The sequence below is a fragment of the Nannobrachium achirus genome (genome assembly GCF_963921795.1).
Source record: "Nannobrachium achirus genome assembly, chromosome: 23".
NCBI lineage: Eukaryota > Metazoa > Chordata > Actinopteri > Myctophiformes > Myctophidae > Nannobrachium > Nannobrachium achirus.
The window spans coordinates 18,370,307-18,396,591 of NC_137830.1; the positions used below are offsets into that span (position 1 = coordinate 18,370,307).

The 26,285-nt window shown below is 44.6% G+C and overlaps 1 protein-coding gene across 1 annotated transcript in view; it reads left to right on the top strand.

The window, feature by feature from the left end:
* Positions 1 to 26,285, top strand: part of ano2b (anoctamin 2b) — a gene marked incomplete at both ends in the record, with an annotated part of 161,641 nt that overhangs the window by 124,132 nt on the left and 11,224 nt on the right. The window contains 3 exons of the mRNA XM_080754235.1: positions 7,908 to 8,060; positions 9,207 to 9,259; positions 17,046 to 17,224. Coding sequence (XP_080610361.1) covers positions 7,908 to 8,060; positions 9,207 to 9,259; positions 17,046 to 17,224 — 385 coding nt within the window. The remainder of the gene's footprint in view (positions 1 to 7,907; positions 8,061 to 9,206; positions 9,260 to 17,045; positions 17,225 to 26,285) is intronic.

Below are 26,285 nucleotides of genomic sequence, written 5' to 3' on the forward strand. Positions count from 1 at the left end.
CGCCCACAACTAAAGCATTCTCCCCTGACAGGAGAGGAACTTCTACGTTTAATACCTGCTCTAAGGCCTTTATGCTTGACCCTTGACTCGGGCTCATAGTAGGCCGACAGAATTTCTGACTCAAAGTTAAATTCATAGCATCGCTCACGCGAGGGAAAACCCACTCTCGCGCATGAGGAACCACATAATTGTTTGACGTTAACATTACTGGTTGCTGATAAAAACCTGTGATTGATTAAGGAGTCCTGACGGGACTCCATCATTCTTACAGGAGGCATGCATAAAGGAGTCATATTGTCGACGCGAGGGATATTCCACTCGCGCGCATGAGGAACCACATAATTGTTTGACATTAACATTACTGGTTGCTGATAAAAAACCTGTGATTGATTAACGAGTCCTGACAGGACTCCATCATTACTACAGGAGGCATGCATTTATCTTAGCCCCTGTCCTAAGGCCTTTATGTTAGTCCCTTGACGAGGGCCCATTAGTAGGCCAGCAGAATTTTGTGACTCATTGTTAATTCATTGCATTGACCACGCGATGGATATTCTCCACGCGTGTAAGGGGAACCATCTAAATGTTTGACATAACATTACTGGTTGCTGATAAAAACCTGTGATTGACTACAGAGTCCTGACAGGACTACATCAATTTTACAGGAGGCATGCAAGATGGAGTCGTCTGTGCAATAGAGTTGGACAGTCTCATTTTCATTTCCCCGACGCGGGGAAGGCCTTTATGTTTGACCCTTGACGAGGGCTCATTAATAGGCCGGCAGAATTTTGTGACTCATTGTTAATTCATTGCATTAACCACGCGAGGGATATTCTCCTCGCGTGTAAAGGGAACCATCTAAATGTTTGACATAACATTACTGGTTGCTGACAAAAAACCTGTGATTGACAAAGGAGTCCTGACAGGACTACATCAATTTTACAGGAGGCATGCAAGATGGAGTCGTCTGCGCAATAGAGTTGGACAGAAACAGACTTTGTTCTTTCAACAGATTCATCTGGGACACAAGAGGCATATTCATTGACATTCTCATTTTAATTTCCCCGACGCGGGGAAAATAAACGTCCTCGTTTGGGGGGAGGGGAACCGGGTGACACCACGGACCCCTGCCCCAACACAAACCCCTCTACAATGTCCGCAACTAAAGCATTCTCCCCTGACAGGGGAGGAACTTTTACGTTTAATACCTGCGCTATGGCCTTCATGCTTGTCCCGTGACGAGGGCTCATAGTAGGCCGACAGAATTAGTGACTCATCGTTAAATTCATTGCATTGTTCACGCGAGGGATATTCCCCTCGCGTGTAAGAGGAACCATATAAATGTTTGACATTAACAATACTGGTTGCTGATAAAACCCGTGATTGATTAAAAAGTCCTGACAGGACTTTCAACACTTTTACAGGAGTCATGCAAGATGGAGTCATCTGTGCTAGTGCAATAGAGTTGGACAGAAACAGACTTTGTTCTTTCAACAGATCTATCTGGGACACAGGAGGCATATACATTGACATTCACATTTTCATTTCCCCGACGCGGGGTACAGAAAATAAACGTCGTGCCCACCACTCTATACTGGGGTCTGACAGAACCCAGAAAAGATTGTGCTTGTGTAACTTCCATGAGGATTGTAGCGCTTTAGTGAATCCAACATCTCCGTTGCAGAAAAACAACGTCCTCTGCCATCGCTCCACCCGCTCCACCCGCCTGACTGGCGGGTGGAGGGGCAGTTGAAGTGCTGGCGCCGCAGGGGCCTTACCTTTCACTGTAAAGACAGGGCGAGAGCCATCCTCCTCCGCCATGTCCTCCTCCTTCTCGTCCTCAGAGTATCCTGAGTACGAACCCTAGCTCTGACTGGAGCTCAGGTCCGATTCGCGCCTGAAGGATCGGACTGCTTTGTTAAAGTTCACGTCGAAGGGGACGTCCCCGACGGTCACATCACAAAGCTACTCTTTAGGCACCGCGCCCGTAGGAGAAATGGTCACCGGAGGGATATTGTTAGACTTCTTAGTCACCTTCCTCGCGGTAACTCCGCCAGACCCGCCAGCTCCAGTGACAGTGGAGCTAGCTGCGGTCGGCTGCACGGCAGGCGGTGTCTCACGTCGCTTGGCGCCATCTTGCCCAAGGCGCGCTGCTGAACAAGCGGTGCCCCGGACGGCAGCGCCGCACCTTGACTATCGGTGCGGGTAACTCCGCCAGACCCGCCAGCTCCAGTGACAGTGGAGCTAGCTGCGGTCGGCTGCACGGCAGGCGGTGTCTCACGTCGCTTGGCGCCATCTTGACCAAGGCGCGCTGCTGAACAAGCGGTGCCCCGGACGGCAGCGCCGCACCTTGACTATCGGTGCGGGCCGCCTGGGGCGGACAGCCTGGGCTGTAGGATCCAGAGCGTTAAGCCCTCCTGGTGGAGCGCAGGCTCCGAGGCCTGCCCTAGCCAGGTGGAACCGATGTACCATAGCGAAGCAGTGTAGTTAACGTTAACAAGGAAGCTGTCGAGCAACGAGCTAACGGCTAAAGCTAGGCCAAACTTGGTTCAGGCAGAAACATACATTCCCTCGGCAGAAAAGCAAGAGGGACCATAGCGAAACATGTAGCTAACGTTAACAAGGAAGCTGTCGAGCAACGAGCTAACGGCTAATGCTAGGCCACGCTTGGTTCAGGCAGAGGCCTTAACAAGCTAACAGCAGAACAAACATACATTCCCTCGGCAGAAAGCAAGAGGGTTCATAGCGAAGCAGTGTAGCTAACGTTAACAAAGGAAGCTGACGAGCTAACAAGCTAACGGCTAAAGCTAGGCCACGCTTGGTTCGGGCAGAAGCCTGAACAAGCGGTAAATTTCTTTGTTATAGAAAAGAAAACCGTCGGTTTAGGACGGGACAAGAATAATTATTCTTAAGTACGGGTATAATTCTACACTCGCCAGTGGGCGACTCCAATGCCACCGCTTTAGGCTAATGCGCGAAGAATAAAATACAAAGGCTGAGTTTCAACTTATCTGAATGTGATATCGCAGAGAGTGAAAAGAGGATGTTACTTCCGCCTCCGGGGGCTTATATAGCCTGGAGGCGGGTCACTCCGGTTTGAGTGACAGGCCCTTCCTACCTACGTTAGTACGGGAGCTGAAGTAGTTTCTCTGAATGATCGCCAGGGGGCGTCATTACCCAAGTGGGAGGTCATCCTGGAATATTGACAGTAAACAACCGTTCCAGGCTGCCATATCCAGCCCAAGAAACCGTAGAAACAGGGGAAAAAATAAAATGTACTTCTTAAAATAAATTACAGTTAAAATTACAGTAAAGCGACTTACAATAAGCAGATAACATCAGAATAATAAACAAGATAATATGTCCGTACATCATCAACAATATAACAAATGCAAATGGATATCTATCTAGAAAAAACACAGTATAATCAAAGTTCTAAAAAACCTGAAAACAAAACAAATGCTAACTAGCTTCATGTATGGTCATTGATTTTTCTGTAGTGCTAAGGGTTTAGGTGGAGTCTGAAAAGGTGAGTCTTCAGTCCACGGCGAAAGCTAGCGAGTGAGTCCGTTGTTCTAAGTGCGACAGGGAGTTTATTCCACAACTTGGGGGACAGGAGGGCAAACTGTCTCGGACGAGTGGATTTTTGCCCTGGAGTTTTTAGCGAGGGTTCTGTCAGCATCCCTGTGTTGGCTGATCTAAGTGAACGGGTGGGGGTGTAGGGGTTGATCAGGTTTTGGAGGTATGGAGGAGCCATACCTTTGACTGCTTTGAAGGTATCATGCATGTATCATGCATCTTGCACGCGCGCCTTCGCGCGTGTGCAAGACACCAGTCATGTTGCCATACCTTAGCTTTTTCTGAACCGACGCCACTGCGTATCAACTCGGTCTCCCAGTTCCAGATCACAAATCAGATTTACAGATGAAACGTGGGAAATTTTTGTATCTCCGGCATACATATTTCTGGTGCGGTAGCGAATCCAGTCATACGTAAGCTACGCCCCAGGGGAAGTCGTCCAATAATGTTTTTAGCAGAAACAGTAGTTATTTAAGGGTCATGAGTTATGGCACCCGGGACATTTGTGGGGACATTAATAACTAAATAGACATCTCCTGTGGCCATTTAGTTCTCAGGAAGCCACAGCAGTAGCGTCTTGTCAGGGCTGCCTGCAGCACATGTTTTCATAATCGTTCATGAAGAATTCTGTACTACTGGGTGTGGCCGACATCTACTGTATTTATACTGCTTCAACTTTTAAGGTAATTTATCCTGCAGTGCCACATGAAGCATGTTGTGTAGATTTAACCAATATAGGCTACCAGTGGCTTATCTACTACAGCAATGGTCTTCAACAGGGCGTCTGGGACCCCTAGCTAGGGGGTCCTCAGAGTCACGACAAGGGGTCCTCCAAATCTTTGTGTGGTAGAAACTTTTTTTTCTCCTTTTTTATATTAACCATTTGAACCCTAGCCTCCATATTCGGAGAACTTTAGCCAAAAATAGCAGATCTACAAGCTCACAATGCCTCACGCTGCGAGGCGTTGTGAGCCACAAACTCCCACAAACTCAACTGATTGACTGATAAGAGAATCAAGTAAATGTGCATTGTGCTCAAGCTCAACGTCACCTCATGTATTGTAGTATTTTGTCTTCAAAAACAAGAAGGTGATTTTATTTGAGGTGATTTGAGACTCTTTTTTCATCCACGATTCTCAGATCTCAGTTCAGATCAGACTGCAACAATCAACAGAGTGCATCCTGTTATAAAAAGTGTGTTAGAAACATGACGTCATGTCTCTTTAAATTAACTTTGTTAAAAAAAAAAAAGAAATAAAAAGAGTCGCTTTGGATTAAAAGCGTCTCCTCCTCCTCAATGCCTAAAGAGGTGGTGCCATAGTTTTGTTAAAGCACAAAATAATAGGTAATAAGTCTAAATGGGTCAAACCCCCTCCCCCTATGAAGAACATTCATGGGGGGCCCGTAGTGAATCCTTGTACCCAGGGCCCAGAATTTAATGCAAACACCCCTGCGCAGTTGATAAGAGTAAACTTCATGAGCACTCGTAGATTAAGAGCTCCTCAAGTCCTTAAGAAGTCTTATCTATTGAGCAGGAACAGAGGGCTCCATTCAGAGAGGAATGCATCCGCTTTAAGGCCCAAACAAACAAAGCTCAGACGACCAAATGAGCCTCATTTAACCATTTATAGCTCATCCCAGACGACTCCTACTCCTCCATAAGTGAGATCAGCCTTTTGGTGACATCATGAAGACTTGTCACGGTGTCAGCACTTTTCTAAAAAGCGGGAATTCGTAGCTAGAGATGAAAGAGCCGCGTGTCCATGCACGGATACGCTGAACATGGTTGCGTATGATTCTTGGGGTTTTTTGACGATACGATAAATTGGCTCTTGTAAATTGACTGTAAATTGACCGGGGACATGTATGTCACACCAGACAATGCAGAGGAAGTCTCTCATTAAGAGATTTCATGTTGGTCTCATGTTGGTCTCATGACAGAAGGGTTGTGTACATGCGTGTGCGTTTTACTTTATTTGAATATTTCCAGTTTTGTGTACTTTATTCTTCTACTCCACTACATATAAATTGTTCTTTTTTAACCTAACCAGTAAGACTCCCTAATCAAGGCAAAAATGTGTTTTTCCAAAATCTTCATGATCCATGTTGATGAGATGAGTGTAGACATGCTGTGTAGTGATTTTCGTGATTTTAGGGCAAAATCTGTAGGAGCAGTGTACAAAAATGTGTTTTTAAAAATCGGCCTGAAGGTGGCGCTATATGGGACAGATTCATGTTGATGGGATGAGTGTAGACATACTGTGTAGCGATTTGCGTGATTTTAGGGCAAAAACTGTAGGAGCAGTGTCCAAAAATGTGTTTTAAAAATTGGCCTGAAGGTGGCGCTAGAAGAGGGCCATGTGAGAAATGAGGGGTGGGGTCTCCGCGTTGCCTTGGCGGACAAATAGGTACCGGCCCCGGCTCTCCTGGACGCTCCTAGCCCGAGTTACGGCATTTTATGTGAGCTGCAGTGGAGGGGGTCCTCCACTGGGGGCGCCACCACTTTTGCATCCGTTCTGGAGCACCAGGAGTGGGTGGTCCCCAGGAATTCCCCGTGAGCAGCCCCGTTGGGGTGGTCATTTGGTCATTTTTGCACATTTGGTAATTTTTTACACCTGGGGGTCCCCCAGGGACCTGGGGGTCCCTGGAGCTCCGGGGGTCCTTGGAGGTTGTAGTTTGCCAGGTAAGGAGTGTGTGTGCAAAATGTGGCATGGATGGGGGCAACGGTTGTGGAGATATGAGCAGGGCAAAAGTGTGACGTGTGACGTCTGACTCACGGAGGGACATTTTTTTACACCTGGGGGTCCCCCAGGGACCTGGGGGTCCCTGGAGCTCCGGGGGTCCTTGGAGGTTGTAGTTTGGCAGGTAAGGAGTGTGTGTGCAAAATTTGGCATGGATGGGGGCAACGGTTGTGGAGATATGAGCAGGGCAAAAGTGTGACTGACTCACTCACTCACGGACGGACAGCCGGTGGAGGTTTTGGTAGTAAATGCGACCTACGGTCGCAATAAACTGCATAATAATAAATAAATAAAAACCTTTTAAGACCAAATGTCTTCTAAATCAGTAGTTCTCAAACCTTTTCGGTTTTCAAAAATCGCAGATGTACAGCGTGACAATTTTTTAATAGCCAACAGATGCCTGAGGAAGGTCTTTGACCGAAACCGTTGCATTTCTAATAAAAATAGTTTTTTTGGCAAGTGGAATATGGAGTGTGGGTCATATTATGTGCATCTTGTGCATGTTTGATGTTACTTTGACCCCTTGCCTTAATCAGGTGTGCATAACGCTAAAATCTAAAATGTCACAGATGCTTTCCTGGTTCTAATGGATCATGTACTGTATATTTTTGATGCCATAACATTTGCACTTTTACTCAAGTCAAGATCTGAATAAGGACTTTTACCTGTGTGTGCGTGAGTGTGCATGCTTGTGTGTGTGCGTCGTGTATGTGAGACACTGAGACAGTGTTCCTTTACATCAGTGTTTCTCAAATGGGGGTACGTGTACCCCTAGGGGTACGCGGAGGTACTGCAGGGGGTACTCAGAAAATGCCCCCATACAAGAAAAATTGAAGTAGGCCTATACATCACTGTTATGTTTAATGATGACACTTGGAGAAACGTGCTGTGAGCCTGATAGTTGCTAACCCAAATTATGGTACCAGGCAACTGGGATGTGTTTGAATGATGTTTGAATGTAAGTCATTGACATGAAAACTGGACTGAAATGTTATGGCCACAGTGTTGAAAATAAATGTGTTCAGGAGGCACCGTTTGAAACTCTTACTCCCTTTATTATTTGTGATGGTTTTATGGTTTTAATTTGCAGTTTTATAAGGAAAACATTTTTGTCAGGAAAAGGGGGTACTTGGATATACAAATCTGGGAAAGGGGGTACTCAAGCCAAAAAAGATTGAGAAACACTACTTTACATCATAGGGTCTTCAACGTTTTCAGGCCAAGGACCCCTTAGTTAAGAGAGAGAGACAAAGCAGGGACCCCCACAACCTTTTCAGAGATTCCAAAAATAAGTTTAAAAAAAGTTTCTATTACTCAAAGATTTTTGGAGGACCCCCTGTAGTAACTCTGAGGACCACCTAGGGGTCCCGGACCCCCTTTTGAAGACCTGTGCTTTACATGTTAGGTCCTAATGTCCGTGTACCGCGTGTGTGTCACACGATGTGGGATGTAATGCATCTCTGCCCTATAATGCCGCCGTGATAAATCGCTGCTGTTGATTGAGCCTGATTGTGGTCCTTTCCCTCTCTCTCTCTCTCTCTCTCTCTCTCTCTCTCTCTCTCTCTCTCTCTCTCTCTCTCTGTCTAGTCATCCAGTTTGGCTTCGTGTCTCTGTTCGTGGCGTCCTTTCCGCTGGCTCCGCTCTTCGCTCTGCTCAACAACGTCATCGAGATCAGACTGGACGCCAAGAAATTCGTCACGGAGCTGCGCAGGCCCGTGGCCGTGCGGGCCAAAGACATCGGTAGGCTGGTCACCTGACCGAAAGACAAACACACACACACACACAAGCACACACAAGCACTTACGTGTGAGCGTGTGCGCACACACACACACACACACACACACACACACACACACACACACACACACACACACACACACACACACACACACACACACAGTGTTGCATTACTATTCTTGCGAGGACATAGACCTTTTATGACGATGACTTTATGAATGGCATACTGTACATTCATAACCCTAAAGCCGAAAATAGCCCACTACTCATCACAGTGCGGGGCATTGTGAGCTTGTAGATCTGCTATTTTGGGAGCACGACACCAGCTTGTAAGTATAGGTCAGGCATAACTCCATCCCCAACCCCTAAACCTATCTTCAGTATCAGCTATATTTCCGTCCATGCCTTACCCCTTGTGGTGCATTTACAGTGCATGTATACTGTATATATTCCCACACACATTCATACACCGATGGCGGAGCAAACCATGCAAGACACCAACAAACAACATGCACGTCGAGAGCAATTAAGAGTCTTACTCAAGTACACTTTGACACTAACTCTTGGGGAGCCTGGGATCGAACTGTGAACCTCGTGGTTCCCATCCGGCTGCTCTACTGGCCACTCTACCCGGGAGCCACTCCCGCCCTAGTTTATCCTTGGACTGCTTTGCAAAAAAAAACAAAAAAAAACAACATTTGAAATAGCTGATCTACATCGACACGTTGTGAGCTTGTAGATCAGCCATTTGAAATATTCAAAAAAGTTTTTCTATTAAGTAAAAAATTGCAAAAGAGTTTAGGGATAAGGGGTAAAGCATGGACGCAAAATCGCAAATATAGCTCTATGTCGTCGTTGTTGGGTGGAAACCTCGTATCTCCAACTTTCAAATTTGTATGTTCTTTCGCAAAGTAAAGCCCTGCTTCATCGTACAAGGCCGTCGCACAAAAGTAGTGAAAACAGCAGATCTACAAGCACACAACGCCTCAAATAAATGATCTATTATTTTGATTCACAGTATGTGTTGCTGTGTGATAATGGATAGTCTAAAGAAGCCTAACTGAAATCATGTGGAAACGACTGAACTCTCTCTCTCTCTCTCTCTCCCTCTCTCTCTCTCTCTCTCTCCCTCTCTCTCTCCTTCTATAGGTATATGGTACAACATACTGAGTGGAATGGGAAAGTTCTCTGTCATTATTAATGTGAGTATGAGGACAGTGTTTTCTCTGTAATGTATCTGTGTAATGTAAATATGTGCTGATGTTCCATCACTGTGTCCTCCTGCAGCACAGCATACGTGTTCTGTCCAAATATGTAGGTAGTAAACCTTTTGCACTTTGACTGCACAGCAGAAAACATGTACTGTATTCCTCTGTGAGAAAAATACACTGTATGTTGCACACGATAGCATCCAGACATTCAACAGTGCAATGGAAATGAATCCATCCATTACACACAGTTGTTGGCTGCATGGTACAAAAAAGTTAAATAATGACAGATATACATATCGGCCAGAGCATATGCTCTAGTTTGTAATGCAGGGGTCCTGTGAGCCAAGCCTCATCTCAGCCAAATCTCATTCATTATGAATACTGAGGGATTTTCCCAACATAATTCTCTTGCGATGACTGGAGCTGATTCTCCGGACATCAGTCATTTCACCATGCAATACAGGGTTATCAAATGAAGCGGGAAGATTCTGTACAGACAGTCTTGGTTCTAATAGAAAAGTTAGCAGAAACCAGCAGTAACCAGTTTTAACACACAAACACCCACCCACACGCATGCACACATTCACAAATACACGCACGCACGCACGCACGCACGCACGCACGCACACACACACACACACACACACACACACACACACACACACACACACACACACACACACACACACACACACAGCTATGACAACAGGAGTCTATCACTGATGCAGCATGAGAGATGATAGGAGACAGAGATACAGGTCAGAGGTCAACAGCAGGTCAACAACACCCCAGGGACCTCACCCTTTTACTCTGTTAAGGATCACAGCTGCTCTGTTGATACACTTCAGAATATACAGTAATCCTACTTTCATTAGGTCTATACCAGTTTGTTTCTTCATATAATCCATGCACGCCTGCGTGCGTCTGTATACAGTATGTGGCGTCAGGGGCGTCACAACGGGGGGTAAAGTGGGACTGAGTTACTAACTAGGGCCCAAGGTGGAGGGGCCTTAAGGCCTTTGCACACTACTGCGTTTTTTGTTGCGAAATGCGTTTTTCAGGGCAAGGAGAGAGAGAGAGATAGAGAGAGCAAGGGACCGAGTGGTGCGCGAAACGGGCGGCAGTGTGCAAACGTGACTGACATAACGTGAGGTTGAATTTTTATCTGCGCGCTCCGAAATTCACTCCGATATTCGGCCCGAAAAACGCAGCAGTGTGCGACCAGCTTTACTTATAGCTATTTAGCTATTGAAAAATAGCAGATATACGAGCTTGTAGATCTGCTATTTTTTAAAAGTCGTGAAAATGTATGCAAATCTTTGAATATATATATATATATATATATTCAAAGAATATATATATATATATATATATGCATTTTTTAAGCGAACATTTGTAACTCAAATTTTGCTTCTGGGGGGGTCCCTGGAACTAAATATTTTGAGATGTGGGACCGTAATACACATGAAAAAGGTTTGAGCACCACTGACATAGAAACATAGGTTTTTTTCAAAAAACCTTAGAAGGATTTGAAATATTCAAAGATTTTCAAGATTTTTCAAAAATAGCAGATCTACAAGCTCGCAGCGCGGCACTCGGTGCCGCGCTGTGAGCTTGTATATCTGCTATTTTTCAATTGTTAAAGCACAGGGGCCCCACAGTGAATCCTTGCACCCAGGGCCCAGAATTTGATGCGACACCCCTGTGTACTGTATGCATGCATTCAAGTGCATTCCTGTGTGTATACAGTATGTGCGCGCCTTCCAGATAATCCATGACAAACATTGATGTAATTTATCACGAAGTCCATAAATCTCTAATCTGTCATGACCTTATGAGAGGATGGGAGGATGTCTGGAACACCAAAGAAGGCCATACTTCAGGCGTTCACCCGTTTGTGTTCCCAGCGTTGTTTTCTGCGTGGCTTTTCATACTGTATTGTTGCCCTCTGTAGCTCTAGCATAAAGCAGTGGTTCTCAACCTTTTCAGGCCGTGACCCCCAAAATAATCACATTCTAACTGGGGACCCCCCCACCCTGACGAGCACTAAGAGTTGAGGCATTACATTTCGTATAACACGGTTCTATTGTGAAAATAGCCGATCTACATGCTCACAACGCCTCGCGTTGCGAGGCGTTGTGAGCATGTAGATCTGCTATTTTCACAATCTCTATCTCTAATATTTGACAGTTTGGCCAATGTTTAATTTGTCATTTTAGAGGTATTAAAAAGTCCTTAAATTGTCACTTTAGAAATGTGCATATACGCTCTATACACTAAAACTTCATGTTGGTTTGTTTGCTGTTGAGTGAGAAAACAATGTCGCACATTAAGTTAATCATCTGGGGGACCCCCCAAAATAATGTGGGGACCCCCCTGGGGGTCCCGACCCACAGGTTGAGAACCACTGGCATAGATCATGGCAAACTTACTGTAGATAGCAGTATTACTGTTTAATGTCCCTGACTAAAAAGTATACATTTGCACGTGTGTGTGTGCACACACAAACGTGTGTGACTGTGACAGAGTATTTGATACAGTTTTTTAGCTGCCTAGCCAGCCAGCTAAATCCCATTACATTCACTTTAACATCGGAGCAGATTTATGGAGAACTACAGGAAATAAACAACAGGAATTACTGCGTTTGTCGTGTTTACACGATTGAAAAATCAAGTGATGCTCCTTGTTCCTCTCTCTCTCTCTCTCTCTCTCTCTCTCTCTCTCTCTCCCTCATCCTGTCCAGACACGTGCACACATAGACATCAAAGGGGGCTTGAGCCCCTGCCCTTTTACCCGTCTGTAAAAAGTGCCCTCTCCAGACCATGAAAGTTGCACTTTCACTAGTTTGAAAGAAATGAAAATGCCCCCCTGACGAGGCATTCAAGAGAATTACCTTTTCCAAACTCTCCTGAACTTGAATGCATCATTTTATGTTGAAAGGATTGCATCTCCGGTATTGCCTTGAATCTTGATTACAGTATACTTAGTTAGGCTATTTTCGGTCACCAAACTGCCCTTTTAGAGATTTCAGCCCCTGCAACTCTAACATTCTCTGCATGTCCCTGATCCGGTCTATGATCCTGACAATTTGCCCGATCCTGGCCCCCAAACTGTGGAATAAACTCCTTGTTGCATTTAGAACTACAGACTCACTCCCTAGCTTCCATCGTGGATTGAAGACTCACCTCTTCAGACTCCACCTAAACCCATAGCACTATTGTAACACTCCTCCCCTTCCCTCAATGACCACATATGAAGCTAGATAGCATTTTTAGGTTTTAGAAAAGTTTTTAGCTGGTCAGCAGGACCAGCTCTTTAAACAGATTACATTGTCCTGAGACATTCAGGGGACCTAGGGGACCTATTTGCCGATTGGCTGTCCATGTCACATGGTCACCGAGCTCATGATCCATTGGCCAGGCCCTCCAGATCTGTACTGCTGTAATGACATATTTTGTCCAGCAGGGAGCACCATTCCTTCACACTGAGGCGGTGCCTGTGGCCAGCCTGCTTGTGATAAATGAAACAGAAGAAAAGAGAGGTCTATACTTGAGTAAAAGTACAAAAGTATTGGCATCAAAGTACAAAATGTTTGTATGATTGCTTGTAGATCGGCTATCATTCTTTGATTTTCACAAGTCATTGTTGACATCATCATCCATTTAAGCTTTATAATTAGCTTCATACTAACATTAACATTATTTTTCTTCTTTCAATTCTAAACGTAGAGATTAGGTTATGAAAGGAAGGTGATTAGGTGATGAAAACTAGCAAAACTATAGCAGCCATTCACTTTAATCAACGCGATGCATCCAATGTAATTGTGATGAGGATGTCAAACAAACGTTAATCACGTCGTATTTAATTATACTTCATCTGTTACAGATGATTGTCCAAATAAACCGTACGTTATTTAAACTGTGAGCCATTTATAGACAATATGCAGTGTTGCCCTGGGCATCGTTGTAGGCTGTAGTAGGTGATGTGTCACACCATCTGCATACCATCTGCATTAACATATGAACTGAACGAGTATGCAAGTTGTCAATGATTTAACTCTATGACCATGATATGGGCTTTGGTGTGAAGTCATGAAAATATCGTACCCTACACAATTTACAAAAGCAACACAAAGTACATTCATTGATGAGCTGCTTCTTCCTGTCATCTGATCAGTGTCCACACAGTAGATTAATTCGAGTTGCATTTTAATATCAAATGAAACAGAGCAAAAACGATGTGCTGAATGAACCAATGCGAGTCTTTGAGAATTACAGTTAGTATCTTCACAAATAATGAGCACATTTCTAGAGACACGGTAACACATTCATTGTACTAAATGACAAGAAAGCATATATTTAGAACGATATGTAGCAGTGAAATACCACAAGATTTTGGAAAATGCCTACAATCAATACACTTATTTGAACACCTTGGTTACATTAAGTTCTGCATAATGCGTACTTTCTGCTTTTGGTACATTTCAATACAAATACTTTTTATACTTGTACTCAAGTAAATTTTGAATACAAGTCTTCCACTTGTATGATACTTAAGTAAAGAATGCGAGTACTTTTCCCACTACTGCCTAATAAGCATGCTAGTTTTAGTAAAATCAGACATCACAGATAGATTTATAGAGTAATAGGCTATATGGCAACTGTAAACTTAGCAGGAGTCCTCCAGGCTATGGGGGAAAGTAGCTGTTGGAAAAAGTACTCAAATGTTTTACACTTGTTTTTTTAAAAGTATCTTAAAAGTATCAATACTGCACTGTAGATGTACTCAGTTATAAGTAAAAGTCACACACACACACACACACACACACACACACACACACACACATAGGCGCCGAGTTTTGTCCCTGCCGCTAGGTGCCGAAGCATCGAGCGCTCCCCCCCCCCCCCCCGCTAGTGCCCCCCCCGTCGCTAGCCCCCCCCCCCCCGTCGCTAGCCCCCCCCCCCCCCGTCGCAAAAAAAGGGCGTTTTTTTTCTCAAATGGATACTTTATTTACAGTTTGTCAATAGTACACTGGGTACATTTTTACAATGAAAGTTCAGCATGTTTCAACAGTTAAGCACCATAGTATCAAAGTATCAAACAAAAAACTAGCTAATGACATGCCATGGCATTGTATTGATTAGAGAAGACACTGTGCCGTCTCGCCCTTGAATTCATGCATCGTGCAGTAGTCATAAAAAATAGTAAGTAGTAGTAATAAAAAATAAAATGCAAAGAAAGACAAAATAGTATTAAAACCATGGCCACGCTATTGCAACAGCCTATTAGGCCTATAAAGTGAACACCGCATACAAGTAGGCTACAAGCAGCAAAACAAAACCAAAACAATGTATTTACTTCTTGAGGAAGGTGCTACTCCTTATAGGTGCACGGGATATGAAGTCGTTGGCTATGACATCCATGTCAAGTTTCAGTGCCGCCTCCGTGTGACAGTTCAGCAGAGTAAGGTGGTTTAGTCTTCCTTGTCCCATTGTGGATCGCAGATAGGTTTTCAGTCTCCGCAGACCTGAAAATGACCTCTCTGAGCTGCATGACGTTACAGGGATAGTAAGGACTTGTTTCAGCAGCCGTGTGAGCTCTCCCAAAATGTCTCGGTTTTTCTCTCCCTTTTCACCTTGGCTGGCGTACCGAAGTTCAGGGTCTTCTGGGTCAGGAGGCGTCTCTTCTTGGCTGGTTGCATGACTGGCATCTTGCTGTACACTGCAATAAGTGAAGGCATAGCTACTGTATGCTGGCCTTTATTCTCTACCTGCCAGGTTAAAACAAAGGAACTATAGGCACTAATTCTCCGCCTCCCACACCAGCCCCCCCACTGGAATTTACCTGGCCGGTTTAAACAAAAGAATGATTAGGCAGACATGCAAATAGGCTGGGAGCGCTCCGCCTCCAGTTTCAACGTTGGTTTCTATTGCTCCCTCAGCCCCCCACCCATAGGAATGTGGGGGTGGGGGGCTGCCGGGCTGATGTTTTGTTTTCCCCACAAACAAAGCTGTGCGTGTTAATTTTTCGGGCTTGATCTTCCTGGGGGCTGCGGCCCCGCGGCTCACACAGAGGCGGCGTCATTGCACACACACACACACACACACACACACATACACGGGGGGGGGGGGGGAGTGACAAAATTCATAGATCTAGAACACAGACTTCATAGATATAGAACACAGAATATGTACAGTACAGTACAGTGAGGTACAGTATACAGTACAGTAAAGTACAGTAAGGTAATACGCAGTTATTACTGTTGTTTGAGCACGCCCGAGTTTTTTCAAAACTTTTTTTTTCCAAAAAACATTTTTTTCCAAAACTTTTTTTTTTCAAAAAACATTTTTTTTTTTTTTTTCAAAAAACATTTTTTTTTTCATCTGACCAGCTTATATATTGACTGTGTCAATTCTTGTTTTACTGCTTAGGTGCGTGGTCTACCTATGTTATTGTTTTTCTAGATTTGTATTCCTATGCATTTGTTGCATTGTTGTTGATGTACTGACATATTATCTTTCTTATTGTATTGATGTATTACCTGCTTATTGTATGTCGCTTTCGATTAAAAGCGTCTGCTAAATGCCTAAATTGTAAATTAGATAGATAGATAGATAGATACCTTTATTATCCCAAGGGGGAAATTTAGTTGTCCAGTAGTAGCACAGCAGTATACAGTTATTTACAAAGTTACAGAGACGTAAGAAAGATAGATAAGAGGGGAAAAAAACAAAAACAAAGACAAGAGCAGTACAGTACCAATAAGGAGAAGGTGCATCAATAGAGGGGGGCGAATAATATATAAGTATATATACATAAAGTGTCTTGCAAAAGAGACCATAGCAGTCAATGCTAGTTAGTGCAAACAAGTATCTCACTGTCATTGTTAAACAAAGCAAAAATACTCAGAAACTACCAACACTAACAACCTACTAGTGCAGTGTCAAAAATCAGTGCGAAAAAACGAAGAAACTAGGAAGCGTGTCACCGCAAGGCGCACCTGAGCACTCTTCCTGGAAGGTCCTTAGAGTTCAAAGTCAATACAGCAATTGTTCCTTAGAGTCAATACAGCAATGGTTCCGAAGTCTAAGTTAGGAAGGGAGACCTTTTCAAGCGTCCGTTATGTGTCTCGTTGTACAGCTTAAGGGCAGCCGGTACAAAAGATTTTCCTAATCTCTCACATCTCCGTACTGGGTAGGTAAAGCGGTCGTTTCCTCTCTTACTCCAGTAACTGGTGATCTCTAGATGGAGGGGGTGGGAGGAGTTCTCCAAGATGGAATCTAGCTTCTTCCCAGTGCGCACCCTGGTTACTTCCTCCACCCCCTGCAGAGAGGACCCAACGACAGAGCCAGCTTTCTTCACCAGTCTGTTTAGGTTAAACGTGTCACCTGCTCTGTTGTTGCCACCCCAGCATGTTATGCCAAAAAAGAGGACACTTGCCATGACAGACTGATAGAACATCTGTAGCATCCTATTGCACACCCCAAACGATCTCAGTCTTCTCAGGAGGAACAGCCTGCTTTTCCCCTTGCTGTGAATCGCCTGCGCGTTGTCCGACCAGTCCAGTGAACTATTCAGGTGTACTCCGAGGAATTTGTAGTTATCCACGAGCTCAACCACCTCACCGTTAATGGTGCTTGGCACCGGGGGGACTCTCTTGGAGGTGCGGAAGTCCACCACCATCTCCTTAAATTCATCACTCATCCACCACTCATCAAATTGTCTATGTCTTTCTCTCTTCTCCCCTCTCTCTCTCTCTCTCTCTCTCTCTCTCCAGGCCTTTGTGATCTCCTTCACGTCAGACTTCATTCCTCGGCTGGTCTACCAGTACATGTACAGTCAGACGGGCACCATGCACGGCTTCATCGACCACACGCTCTCCCACTTCAACGTGTCCAACTTCAAGCCGGGCACCGTGCCACACTCCTACCAGCCCGGTGACATCACAGTCTGCAGGTAACACACACACGGTGACATCACAGTCTGCAGGTAACACACACACGGTGACATCACAGTCTGCAGGTACTCACACAAAACTGATGGTCGCAGATGGTCGCATGGCACATGCTGACTCCGGACGTTCGGACGTCTGGAAGTCTGGATGTCCGGAGTCAGCATGTGTACACTTTTTTACGGTCTATGGGTTTGTCGCTCTGACATCACTGTGATGTCAGGGGGAACCACTCTAACAGACTGGGTTTGCCGCTCTGACATCATGCTCTGACATCACGCTCTGACACCACTTTGATGTCAGGGGAACCACTCTAACAGACTGGGTTTGCCGCTCTGACATCATGCTCTGACATCACGCTCTGACATCACTTTGATGTCAGGCGAACCACTCTAACAGACTGGGTTTGCCGCTCTGGCAAACTGACATCTGACATCACGCTCTGGCTTCACTGTGATGTCACACTAACAGAATCCCTTTTATGCCCATATATGGAGCAGACTGTAAACAACCTAAATGGCGGCAAAAGAGTTAACGCGAGACGTGAGTTTGTAGATTGGACATGCAAGGTTTCCGCCCTACAGCAACCAATATATTACGCTTCTTAGTTTTTATCTTTCACTCAATCACTACATGCACGCATGCACACACACACACACACACACACACACACACACACACACACACGCACACACACACGCACACACACACACACACGCACACGCACACGCACACGAACACATGCACGCACTCATGTCACGTACATACAGCACATGTACATTACACACAGCCTGTTCCTCCTTGGCCAGGCTCCTTTCAGACACTGCACCACTGTATCTCACACAACTATTTAGTGCTTTTCCTTCACATACCAGTGGCATAAGTGACTCTTTCGTAACATCAATAAAGCAGTTGTAGTTGCAAAGGTCGCAGATGCCGCCGCCCACAGTTGGCCTAGGCTCCCTCCGCTCCGCGTTGCATAAGAACGGGACAAAAGCCCCCAGGCGGCAGAAAGCATCCTTTGTGATGGTACACATCGCATGGTATCAGGTGGAAACCTTGTATGTCCGGAAAGCAGTTTTGGAATATTATTGGAAACAAATATAATAAAGACGCAAGCTTGAAGATCTGCTATTTAAAAAAAAAAAAAAAAAAAAAAAAAAAAGTCTTTGAATAATATTGGAAATATATTGACCCCGATTCTATAAATGTCTTCTAAATCCCTCTTCTAAATCAGTAGTTCTCAAACTTTCATGTAAAATATTGCATGTATTTGGCCTGCGGACCCCCATCTCAAAATATATTGTTCCAGGGACCACCCAGAAGCAGAGATTTGAGTTGCAAAAGTTAGCTTTGAAAAACATATATTCAAAGATTTGCACACATTTTGATTTTTTTCCCAAGTGCCGCGCTGCAAGCTTGTAGATCTGCTATTTTTCAATAGCTAAAGTGTGAAATAATTCCAGTTCTTAATGTAACTCTCGTACGATGAAGTAGGCCTTGTGAAGTAGTTGACGAAAACACTTGGAGATGCGTGGTTTCTCTCCCGACAGACCAGGATGTAATGAAATACTGTATGACACCCACGTGACACTAAATTGCTCGTATACGCGTGAAATCCGGGAGCATGTGGGCTGTTCCAAGAAAGAGGCGTTGTACGCGTTAGAATCCCCCAGTGCTAATATATCCCTTTGTAACTCAGAGAGTGTACAAACATGATGAGCAGCATGGTTGCATTTGTGTGTGCGCGTGCGACCCGTGCGTGAGAGAGAGAGAGAGAAATGAGAGGGTGTATTCGGAAGTGAGATGCTCCAGTGTGCACAGTTCATCCATCCATCCGTTTTTTTCCCCTTCTCCTTTCGATTGTCTCACCCTTGTTCCTTCTTCACTCTGGATTCATGAGGATGGGAGGCAAGGAGGGTGTGTGGGCGGGTGGATGTCAGTGGTGGAAAAAGTACTCAAATCAGGCACGTGCAGAGAGAATTGGAGGGGCAGTTGCTCAAATCTGAGAGGGCCACCTAAAGTTTTTGGCACATAAATAGCCATATTTAGAGGAATATTGCACATTAAAATAACACTAGGTACCGGTATACAGGAGCAGGATTTTACTCAGGGGTGCACATATAACTGTTGTGGGAAGCACCTGAAGGCTACAATGCAAGCGTTTCCGTGCTGATATGCAACAGTGCTATATGAATATTTTTGAACCCTGCACAAACTGTGAGTGAGTCAGTCTGTCTGTCACACCTCACACGTCACACTTTTTCCCTGCTTATATCTCCGCAACCGTTGCCCCGATCCATGCCAAATTTTGCACACACGTTCCTTGGCTGCCAAACTACAACCTCCAAGGACCCCCGGAGCTCCAGGGACCCCCAGGTCCCTGGGGGACCCCCAGATGTAAAAAAAGACCAAATGCGCAAACATGACCAAATGACCACCCCAACGGGGCTGCTCACGGGGAATTCCCGGGGACCACCGACTCCTGGTGCTCCAGAACGGATGCAAAAGTGGTGGCGCCCCCAGTGGAGGACCCCCTACACTGCAGCTCACATAAAATGCCGTAACTCCGGCTAGGAGCGACCGGGACAGCCGGGGCCGGTACCTATTCGTCCGCCTTGCCGGCGCGGAGACCCCACCCCTCATTTCTCACATGGCCCTCTTCTAGCGCCACCATGAGGCCGATTCTTGCAAAACACATTTTTGGACACTGCTCCTACAATTTTCGCCCTAAAATCACGCAAATCGGTACACAGTATGTCTACACTCATCCCATCAACATGAATCTGTCCCATATAGCGCCACCTCCAGGCCGAGTTTTAAAAACACATTTTTGGACACTGCTCCTACAGATTTTGCCCTAAAATCACGAAAATCACTACACAGTATGTCTACATGGATCAGGAAGATTTTGGCAAAACACATTTTTGCCCTATCTGTGGAGATAAGTGACCTACGGTCGCTTATCTCCCGATTAGGGAGCCTTACTGGTTGATATGGTATTTTTGTCAGTTTTGGTCACAGGGAGATTTCTCTTTTGCGTGTCGAGATGAAAACATGTGGGATCCCCTTCGCTAGAGTGGCAGTTTACTGCCCTCAAACTAGACTCCAGGTAGTTTTAATGAGCTTAGGTGTTAGGCTGAGACTAAACACAGCGAATTGGTTTTGAAAACCGTCGGCCCATGTTCGTTGTGCGTCTGCACAATAAAATCCTCAAATGAACACGGAGCGTTTTTACTATGTGAGAACCCTGTAAAACAGCGGCGTCGGACGGCTGTTTTGTGTCGCGCGAGGCTCAATCTCTGAGCTGACAGGAACTTGGCCAACCGTCTCCAGACAAAGTCGACCCAGAGGAAGGCAAAGGAGGGACACAACACGTCTGCATGATTCGCTCTGGTATTTCTTTTGGCTTGTTGTCGCTCTCCTTACACAGTTGGGCTCACTTGATTTAACTTCTGATGGGTTCATTTGGGTTCAGTGCAGATCAGTTCAGTGGAACTCCATCTTCCTATGATGGCATGTTTGGTTGTTTTGCTCCGATTTAATCTGGGTTCAGTTAATGTCTTCAGTGTGCTTTGAAGGTCTTGCAAAGTAGCACAGCATGGGCTGTCTAATCGGGACACCAAGGGAGGAATGGTTTTGAATATGCATTACTGCTGCCAGATACAATTAAATGCACAGGCACAATTACTATATGTAATTTATGAGTGCAACGGTTAATCAAACTAATCTATTTAATGGCTTATTATGAACAATAATAGATTTTTGATAATATTTCTCATTTAATCCACTGTCACTTGGCCCTTTTGCCAACCCTACCCAGGGTGTGGGCACTGATGACGCGGAGGAGTGAACACACCAATTTTACACACTTTTAGATCCTTGGGACTGGGAGGTAAATTTGCGAAGCACGCACGCACGCACACACACTCTCTCTCTCTCTCTCTCTCTCTCTCTCAGTTCTTCCTGACAGAGGGACTTAATAAAGAACACATGGATGTACAGTACGCTACAGTAGGAGGTAGATCAGTGAGTGCAGGGTGTCAAAGCGCTTGCACAACTGCTGTCATAGATGTAGGGATGGGACGATAAGCGATATTATCGTTTATCGTGATAAAAACGATAATCGTATCGTGGAGATTTCATTTATCGTGATATCGTCCTCCGTCATGCACTGGGATCAATTCACCTTTTATTTGCCGGGCTGCATATCCGGTACCACTTAAACCCTCTAGAATTGGTAAAAGGTACTTATAATATACGTACTTGATACAGTCTTTTTTTCACTCTCTATCAAATGTCTTTGCCAAAAAATTGCTGATCTACAAGTTAATCATTTATCGTGATATCGTCCTCCGTCATGCACTGGGATCAATTCACCTTTTATTTGCCGGGCTGCATATCCGGTACCACTTAAACCCTCTAGTATTGGTAAAAGGTACTTATAATATGTTATGTACGTACTTGATACAGTCTTTTTTTCACTCTATCAAATGTCTTTGCCAAAAAAATTGCCGATCTACAAGCTCTTGTGAGCTTGTAGATCTGCTATTTTTTGGCAAATGTTCCGCCCAAGGATCATGGATTTTGATTATCGCGATAATATTGTAAATTGCGATTTCTTTTGTCACAAAAAATATATATATAAGATAAAAGGAAGAATATTTTTAACAGGTCTTGACTCTTGGCAGAAGAGAACAACATCATGGGGTTTCCATATGGAGCTCATAATATCTCCATTTGTCATGAAAGAGGTCTGTACAGACTAGCAGGTAATGATTGATTCAGCGTCATACTTCAGCACATGAAACATATCAAATTGCTGCAGACATTTTTCCAGTAAATGTAACCGTTTCTGACCTTCCCTTTAGTTGTTGCCCTGACATTTAAATGAGGGACACCCTTATTGCTGAGCAAAATGAGGGACGCCCAGCATACAATCTCACTGTATATATACAGTATATATGTACCAGTAAGACTCCCTAATCGGGAGATAAGCGACCGTTGGTCGCTTATCTCCACAAATAGGCCAAAAGTTTGTTTTACCAATTATCAAGACATACGGGCAGTTGACAGTTTGCCATGGTTACTCATTGAAGTTGAATCTCCATATATGGAGATAACCTACGCATCACACTAAGTCTGACCTCACCAGCCCATATTTGGGCATGAGCAACTTATGTCTCCATATATGGAGATATGATGACATCACACAGTCCTCAGCCGATGGTGTGGTGTGATGTCATACAATACACAAACGAGCCCTACAGTATAAAGGGGCAATTCTTGCCAGGAAAGAAGCATTTCTTCGACTCAGACCTTATCGTCAGGGTTGGCTTATAGCAGCTGTCGGTAGGACCATATATGGATTCTGTTAGTGTGGATCTCCTAACAGGGCATCATCTGGGATACAATCCCTTTTATGTCCATATATGGAGATCCCTAACAGAATCCCTTTCATGCCCATATATGGAGATCCCTAACAGAATCCCTTTTATGCCCATATATGGAGATCCCTAACAGCATCCCTTTTATGCCCATATATGGAGATCACTAACAGCTAACAGAATCCCTTTTATGCCCATATATGGAGATCCCTAACAGAATCCCTTTTATGCCCATACATGGAGATCCCTAACAGAATCCCTTTTATGCCCATATATGGAGATCCCTAACAGAATCCCTTTTATGCCCATATATGGAGATCCCTAACAGAATCCCTTTTATGCCCATATATTATGGAGAAATCCCTGCTCTGAGTATCTGACATCAGTGTGATGTCACCTGTTTATGCCCATATATGGAGATCCCTGCTCTGCGTATCTGGTTGCTATGGTAAACAGTTGGTTGCTAGGGTAAAAAAAACATGGTTGCTATGGTAAACAGTTGGTTGCTAGGGTAAACAGTTGGTTGCTAGGGTAAAACCATGGTTGCTAAGGTGGTTGCTAACGTACACTAACAGACCAGCAACAACAGACTGTTGCCACAGCAACGTACACAAAGGTTTGTGTACACATGTGGTGTGATGTCATACTGATGCGGAGATATGAGCAGGGCAAAGGTGTGACGTGTGACGTGTGACCGACGGACGGACGGACGGACGGACGGACGGACGGACGGACGGACGGCCGGTGGAGGTTTTCATAGTAAACTGCTCCCTGACGGTCGCAATTAAACACCTGTATTGTAATGTAATGTATATACAGTATGAGCTGTGTGAACTTGTAAAATGTGTGTTAATGATTGATTCCCGAACATCAGCGTGCTTGCGTGTGTGTGCGTGTGTGTGTGTGTGTGTGTGTGTGTGTGTGGGTGTGTGTGTGTGTGTGTGTTGGTGCGTGCATGCGTGCATCTGTTTTGGGATGGGAATTATGTGACCCTTGTTTGTTTGTGAATTTTGCGACTGGTTCCCATGAGGCATTAATATTGGCAACAAGAGATTTCACACACGCAACACACACACACACACACACACACACACACACACACACACACACACACACACACACACACACACACACACACACACACACACACACACACACACACAGTTCCATGCCACACCACTCTAGCATAAGAGCATGGCCACACAGCGTGGGTACTCGGATTGAGGGAGTACCGCATGTAAACAGTTTACAGTTTAGGCATTTAGCAGAAACTCTTATCCGGAGCCATCTTCTAAGTGTGAATCAGGATGAGTGAGCAGTGTAAGCATCACAGAGTTTGTGTGCATAGACATAGACGTCAGAGGGGGCTTGAGCCCCCCTGCCCTTTTATCCGTCTGTAAAAAGTGCTCTCTCCAGATCATGAATGCAGTTTTTACTATGGTGAAAGAAATACAAATGCCCTCTTTCCATGCCATACCTGAAGGCAGGGTAGAGATGGGATTTATGGCTCTTTGAAGTGAGCCGGATCTCTGTTTCTACATTGCAGTATTGATACTTTTACTTTCTGTAAGTAAAGAATTTGAGTACTTTTTCCACCAATTGTTCATTAGAAAGGAAAGGCTCCCTATACTGCGAACTGGATCCCATCGTTCATTTCAAAGAGAGAGAGAGAGACAGAGAGAGAGAGAGAGAGAAAAAGAGAGAGAGAGAGAGAGAGAGAGAGAGAGAGAGAGAGAGAGAGAGAGAGAGAGGGAGAGAGAGAGAGAGAAAGAGGGAGAGAGGGAGAGAGAAAGAGGGAGGGGGAGGGGGAGAGGGAGAGAGAGGGAGGGAGAGAGCATCCTAGAGTCACAAAGTATTGGTGAGAGCAAAAGGATGGATGAGAGCAAAGTCTCTCACAGAACATTCCTCACACATGACCGTATAAGGACATAGAATAAGACACCACACACACACACACACGCGCACACACACACACACACACACACACACACACACACACACACACACACACACACACACACACACACACACGCACACACGCGCACACACGCACACACACGCACTCCTTATCTTTTGCTGGCTCCCAAATCATGCGCTGTCACTCAAGCACTTGGTGAGCGGTCAAGAACCATCAGATGCCAAATCAGTTAGGCCTCTTAATCTATTTTTACATGAGAGGAATTCTGCTTATCTCAGTGGATGTAATGAGCTTAGACTCTGTCTTTTTATGGTCCATAGCTTTATCCCTGGCTCTCATGTGTCAGCTTAGCACATTTCTTTTGTCACCCCATTTACGGTTGGACCGGGATGTATCGCTTTGAAAGGGGGACGCCATTACATTTTACTAACATTACGGTGACGATAACAGAATTATTGATGAACATACTTTCGGAGCAGAAATTCAAAGCCTATCGTTAGGGCAGTCACAATTATTACAGAATCGTGTAATCGCAATTATTTGACATAATCGTGTAATCGCAATTATTTGACATAATCGCAAATATTTTTTCTTAATCGTCATAATCGTGACTGTTGAAAATAGTTCATACATTTACAAACATTTTCAGAAATAGTGGAAATAGCAGATCTACAAGCTCACAACGCGTCGCGTCGCATCGCGACGCGTTGTGAGCTTGTAGATCGGCTATTTCCACTATCAATTTTATTTTTTGAGAAGAAAGTTGTCAAATATGTCAGTAATTTCTTTTCATATTTAGGTTATGTGTCATATCTGCTTCAAAGCCTAAAAGCCAAAAGAAATGTAATTATCAACGACAAAAACACAATTAAATTGTTAATCGCAATTATTTGAGTGACAATTAATAGTCATGTAAAATGTCATATCGTGACAGCCCTACCTATCGTCCAATTTCATGTTGACTCTGACTGCTGACTCTTTTGCTTAACGTCTTTTATTTTAAGTGGTGGCTTGTGCCAGATCATTTAGAGCAGGGGTCTTCAAAGTTCTCAGGCCAAGGACCCCTTAGCTGAGAGAGAGATGATGCAGGGACCCCCACTACATATTGTATACATTTTTGATGAAGATTTTCATCGATTGAGATAGATTCATAGACTTGTTTGACAGCACTGCCATCAGTCTATGTTGGATTCGTGTTTTTTGACCTTTCACTCTGTACTTGGTCTGCTCTTTTTTTATTACCTCTACACCAAACCTATTTGCTGAAAATAGCCGATCTACAAGTCACAAAGATTTGGCGGCCCCCCTGTAGTAATTCTGAGGACCCCCTAGGGGTCCCGGACCCCCTGTTGAAGACCCCTGATTTAGAGACATTTAGGAGGTTGGTTGAAACGTATATAGTTCACGCTATAGCAGCGACAAAGGCTACAAGCCATTTTCAATGGAATCCAGTGACTTAAACGGATGCCCCCCTCTTGTCGCTGGCATGACATGTCATCATATGTTGTTGTTTCCTTATTTCCACCAAGGAAATTAAAAACAAGGTAGGGACATATACTGTACGTCATTTTCGCTATCATGCAATTCCAGACGGCAGATTCGTCTCATCATGGGAGCCAGGCCTGCAGCCGGAAGTTTGGTGGCCTGCATTGGATTCCATGGAAGTCCGTGGAGAAGCTCATGAACAAACCACCAACAAACAATTATTCTGACTGTCTTAGACCTTTGTCAAATAATCACTTCTGGAAAATAAAAGACATC